We start from the raw sequence: 5,559 nt of genomic DNA on the forward strand, positions 1-5,559 counted from the left end.
CCTGTCAGGTATTGCTTTATAAATGAGACTCAATATATCTGTTCTGTTAAAATACAAGCTGATTTTCAACTTATTGTCATAGCTGAGCTGATTTTCAGTTTGAAATTTATCTTAAACTGAAGAATGAAACGTGAAACAAGAAAATAAAGGCACAGCAACACCTACCCCTATAATAAGAAATTATTACTCAGGAACCAGGAAAAGAAGAAAATGATATGATAGATCTCAAAATAGATATCAAATAACTAGAGGCAAGCGTTTATCTCTTTCGCTTGATGAGATATTACCAATATCATAAATATTGTAAGCTATTTCATAAATATGTGAATGCATAAAGCAATGTCAAGAGTTCATGTTCCTGGATATTCATTTTCTCTGAATATTGTTACTTATGAGGTTATTAATAATGACTGACAAGACACTTACCGCAAGAAGACAACATCCATGGCGTGAAATAGGATTCTTATTTTGGGAAACAAAAAGCCAATCACCATACTGTCTCTACTTGCCAAAGGATCTTTTATAGCACTTTCGTATGGATTCACACTTAACATACTCAAAATATACATGGTCATGTAAAAATTGCTCCAAATATTGCCATTAAAAACCTATCCAACATGACCCGCCTAACATAGATATAGATGTGAAGAACTTCTGCCTATTCCATGCCAGCACTAACAATCAAACAATTGATGTCTTCGTCACAGGGTTATCCTTACGTTAAGTAAGCATCTCAGTTAGATGATGAGGGACCTCGACTGCCAAGAATGATTCGGTTTACTGTCTCAACAGGCAAAGCATAGGCCGGGTCAATGGGCTTCACCCCTGGGTACTCCAAAAGAGAGAGCCCTGGCAGTATGGCCAACCAGACCGAAGTCAGCAACAGAACGATGCAAAAAATTTCAACTGAATACCGAAGCCACATACCGGCAATGCCAAAGTAAGTATGGAAGACATCAACCGCGTCATCAGGCCTATCTGATATCCCGCCATTATCCTTATCCTAATAAAGCATAGAAAAATTGTTAGAAGTGTAATGTAAACCTTGGGATTTCAACCTGTGTCCTCAGTTCTTATGCCAATTGCTAGGATCATGCGGTTACCACCGTGCCAAAAGCTGTAGCCAGTAGCAACTGTACTAGTCTACCATAGCCTAACAAGATTTTGGCTGGCCGTAGTTACCAAGCAAGCACACAAGCAACTGGCTTTTTGGCAGGACGTACACAATGGCACCACTAAAACTATGAGAAAAAGGATAATCTGGATTTTTTTTTTTCAAAGCAGATAGAAAGATTACCTGGCAATCCAGGATAAAATTCGCCAGCTTGTTCTTGTCAATCCAGTGGACTCTATCTATCATTATCAGGCTGGACAGGACCCACCACGAGTAGCACACCTGTGTAATACCCAGAGAAAATGAAGAAGTTATAAACCTGGCATTGAATTGCAGTTGTAGATGAGGTCAACCCTACATCTGGGAGCTTCTCTGGTCTGCCATTCAGGCCTCCGGATTTGACCTGCCGCTCACACAGCCACCACCCCAGAAGATCCTTGTCAACGTGGTGCAAGGAGCCTGTTATTGCCAGCGCCCCCACACAACAGAAAACTGAAGACAAATCATGATGTTTTATTTCACGAATTTTGGAAGAATAAGAATTTCCCTTGTTTCAAGAAAATATGAAACTTTGCGAGTGAGCTGCAGTGGCCAATGTAAATAGCAGTTCAAGAAATAGAAATGATATCTTTGATAACTATGATGGGAAAACATAATTTAAAACAAAAACAAGTAAAGGTCCCTAATTAAGAATTAGTTTTCTCAGGTATACATGGGAAACAACGAGGATTAAGCTGATTCTTATTGACATGCGCCACTGAACACCACACCCTCGGAAGAAAGAAGAAATGAAAATTTATTTTCACTAGAATGCCTAAAAATTAACTGATTAACGCAAAAAAATCTGGGCAGATGACGCCATACTTTGGCCTGCATGAGACTCTGCCCCAGGAACACACCCAAATCCTCCATCCAAGTTTTTGCAGCTTACGACATAGCTTACCGCCTTTCGAACATCAATCTTATTCAACCGATGCAGCAATGCGAGACAACAAATAGCACAATATGAAAATCTGCGACGTGAAACCATCAATGAGAAGATCTTTGGCAAGACTTAATGTTCAAACCACAACCGATCATGATGTTGCAAGCGCACCTGGTGTCAATCTCTCCCCATTCATCGCCAGAGAATGATCCATCATCGTTTTGGAGGCCAGCGACATCTTGAAGGTAAATTAAGCAAAACAATAGAATAAAAATATACAAGCCACATTTTCGTCCCCACTCCTGACTTGATTAAAACATGGCATTAAGGGTATATGTTGTTTCTGAGTCCACACATATGAAAAGCCACTGAAATGGTTTGAACTTATGTTCTCTATGAAGGGTTTCTTATCCGTTAACCACATCAAACATGAAAAAGGTGACATTGTATAGAAGAAAAACATATCATAAGCCCAAAATTCTGATGATCGGAGGATACAATTCGAGACCTTTTCCACATCAAGGACATCCAGCTTATCCAATAGAGCAAGCACCTGCACTGCACTAAGCGTGTACAGAAGATGAGCATCATGGTCGATGTTGCCCCCAAATCCCCCTGAAGACAATCGAAGAGCGTATTTAAGAATGTATACCTGGGGTTACCATTCAAGATAAAACATCATTAACATAATTCAGACACAAGAAAGGGATTTTTTTGATACGAACCTGACTCGTGTTGGCACGCCAAGATCCAAGAGATGACTTGATCGCGATCAACAGCGTCAATGCGGTGGAGGAGATCGAGGGTAGTGAGGCCCCAGTAAGCTCCGTTCATTCTCAGGTGCTCCATGACCATAGACTCAAGATCATCCTTCTTCTGAACGATATCATCCAGGATCAAACAAAAAACACTCAATTTCGAGACGCCAACGAAGAAAAAAATCCGTTCACGATCTATGTATGAAGATCAATCTCTGATAACTACCTTCTCCACTGAGAGGACGTATTGGGCATGCTTCTCGGCCACCAGCGCTTCCTCCATGCTCTCTCTCGCTGCCATTTCCAAATCTCCGGGCTCCGGCTCAACCCAAGACAGAGGATTGCGGACGGACGACGGATGACGGGCTTCAGAATAAGACGAACGGACCGAAACGGAACGGCGTTTTAGCCAGTCGCCCGTCGCAGAAGATGAACGGAACGGGTGACGAAAACGGACTCGGTTTAATTTTATTTTTTTTTAAGGGTTTAAATGATCAGTAACCTCATGAGGGAACTAAATGGAACAGAAGGGAGATTGAATGGTCCCCCTACTTAGCAAAGATCTAAACCTTACCTAAAGTTTGGCCAGATTCTCGTTTTGTACTGATCCAACTAGGTTGACTAGTCAATGTCAAAGTCAAAGTAAAAAAGTCAAAATAATAAAATTTAACATGGATTCCCTGTACGAGGATTGATGTTTTGTGAAATAATAAATTAATCCTATACTGGAAAACACTACACATGACATCCTGGCGTCACTAAGGCATTGATTGAATTATACATTTAGAAAATTTGCAGTCTTCACATGGGAATAGGAAGTAGGAGAAGGGATTAGCTTACAAAGAACATAGAGTGGTTTTGATAAATATTAAATATTTCATATTTTGGTGTGTCTGATCGTTCGTCTGGATTCGCATTGGACCGAAGTGGGCTGATCTGTCCTAAAATGGGGGAGCCTACAATCTGACTAGACTTCAATCCAAAATGCTGAACCTGATATGATTCTAAGTAGGGTTCTCCGCTTTTTTATCAAACTTTGGTCAAACCAAACCTAGCTGAGACAGTTGGTTAAGGTTTCAGGAGTTTATCGGAGGTTTGGTACTGGTTTTGGTACTAACAACAAACTCGACCAAAATTTGGACCAATAGCTTGTTGATAAATAATTTTAAGGCCTCCCACCATCTACATCACTTTACATTATTTGAATTGTAAATAAAATGTTCGCATATAAAACAGTTGGAAATTAAATATAATGACATATATATAATTGATAATATATTTTAAAGGCAACTAGAAATACAATTTTAAATAAATAAATATAAATATAAACATGTAAATGTGAATTTAAATGTAAATACAAAAATTAATAGGGTTCACCAATTTGGACAGAGGACTGGTCAGACTGGATCATGATTCATGACTCTGGACCAGATGGGCAGTCTTTTCATCTTCGTTTCTTATTATTCTGTTTTTCTTATCTTCTTCTCCACTTCTTCTTTTCATCTTACTTTCTAATTCTGCTGTTATTGATCTTTTCATATTCCTTTCTGATTCTCATTTTCTTCCCTTATTCTTCTTTTCATCTTCCTTTATTATTGTCTTCTTTGCATTCTTTTATTAATCTTTTCATCTTACTTCTTCTATTCTTCTTCTTCTTTTAGTTATCTTTTCATCTTCTTTTCTAATATTCTCTTTTTTCTTTTCTTCTTCTCATTTTCTTATACTCTTCTTATTTTCTTGACATTCCTTTCATCTTCCTTTGTTTTTTTTATTAATATTTTCATCTTCTTTTCTCGTTTTTTTCAATTTCTTATCTTCTTCTTTTCTTATCCATTGTCATTTTCTTCTTTTCTTCTTTTGTTATTCTTCTTTTCATCTTCTTTTTTTGTAGTTTCTTACTATCTTTTTCTTTTTATGTTATTTTCTTCTTTCTTTCTTCTTTTTTCATTATTTTTTATTCTTCTTTTAGTCTTATTTTTTTCTTTTCAATGCCTACATTTTACTGTTATTTTTTGACTTTGACATTGACTAGCCCACATGACTGGACTGGGACCAGAGGGGGACTGGTCCAGACCGGACAGGGATGGGACAAGATCGAACCGGTACCAGACCAAACTTTAGATACGGTATAGGTACTTGCTAAAAATCAGGACTGGACCAGGACTGTCAAACCCTAGATGTAAATATAAATCCGTCGTCGATTTCAAAGTGATTCCATTGCAAAAAATTGTATCTTTCCTTCGAAAAATGACTATTTAACTCTTTTAATTATTGGTTGGACCTAAATTTGGAGACTGATTTTTTTCTGATTCCTTACTGAATAATGGGTAAGAGAGAGGTGGAGCCCATAACATCGATCCTTGCCCTTGTGAAGACGTGAACCTCTCCTCTTCTTTCTCCCTGATCAGAAGGGATAAACTCTCTTGTCCAGTAGCTCCAACGTAGAAGACACATCAATTTTCACACTGAACAAAATCCTGCGACTTTCTCAGATCGGCGCCGGCAGTTCAAAAGCTCCGTGTATATATCTTCCCCCTCAACGGGCTCCATTGAATCTGAACCGTCCGATTAGTCCATCCGACGGCCGCCCCGCGGGCTACCCAACCGTATCTAACCGTCTGAGGTATTTTCCTTCCAGAAAAAAATGGCAGGTTACCATTTCTTGATGAAAGCATAAAAGGGAAGGTTGTAGTATTGTACGCTTGTACTCCACCGGGAACTGAGCAACCGGATAATGTAATTTAAAACGTTAAATTTAATTA

The 5,559-nt window shown here is 38.6% G+C and overlaps 1 protein-coding gene across 3 annotated transcripts; it reads right to left on the reverse strand.

The window, feature by feature from the left end:
• Positions 1-553: 553 nt before the first annotated feature.
• On the reverse strand, positions 554-3,179 carry LOC144705971 (geranylgeranyl transferase type-2 subunit beta 1-like). Of its 3 annotated transcripts, none has more exons than XM_078578851.1 (9): positions 3,024-3,179; positions 2,765-2,915; positions 2,538-2,597; positions 2,211-2,277; positions 1,979-2,127; positions 1,473-1,606; positions 1,298-1,396; positions 928-1,003; positions 554-849 (listed from the first exon to the last, which is right to left on the reverse strand). In XM_078578851.1, exons 1-9 carry the CDS (start codon positions 3,096-3,098, stop codon positions 734-736), a joined length of 927 nt encoding a protein of 308 aa, XP_078434977.1. In that variant the 5' UTR covers positions 3,099-3,179; the 3' UTR covers positions 554-733. The 3 variants fall into 3 exon arrangements, with proteins under 3 accessions (XP_078434977.1, XP_078434976.1, XP_078434975.1); XM_078578850.1 differs by having other exon boundaries at positions 1,473-1,573; positions 2,538-2,654; XM_078578849.1 differs by having other exon boundaries at positions 2,538-2,654.
• Positions 3,180-5,559: the final 2,380 nt, after the last annotated feature.

The sequence above is a fragment of the Wolffia australiana genome, chromosome 7, assembly GCF_029677425.1.
Source record: "Wolffia australiana isolate 7733 chromosome 7, ASM2967742v1".
NCBI classification, from domain to species: domain Eukaryota; kingdom Viridiplantae; phylum Streptophyta; class Magnoliopsida; order Alismatales; family Araceae; genus Wolffia; species Wolffia australiana.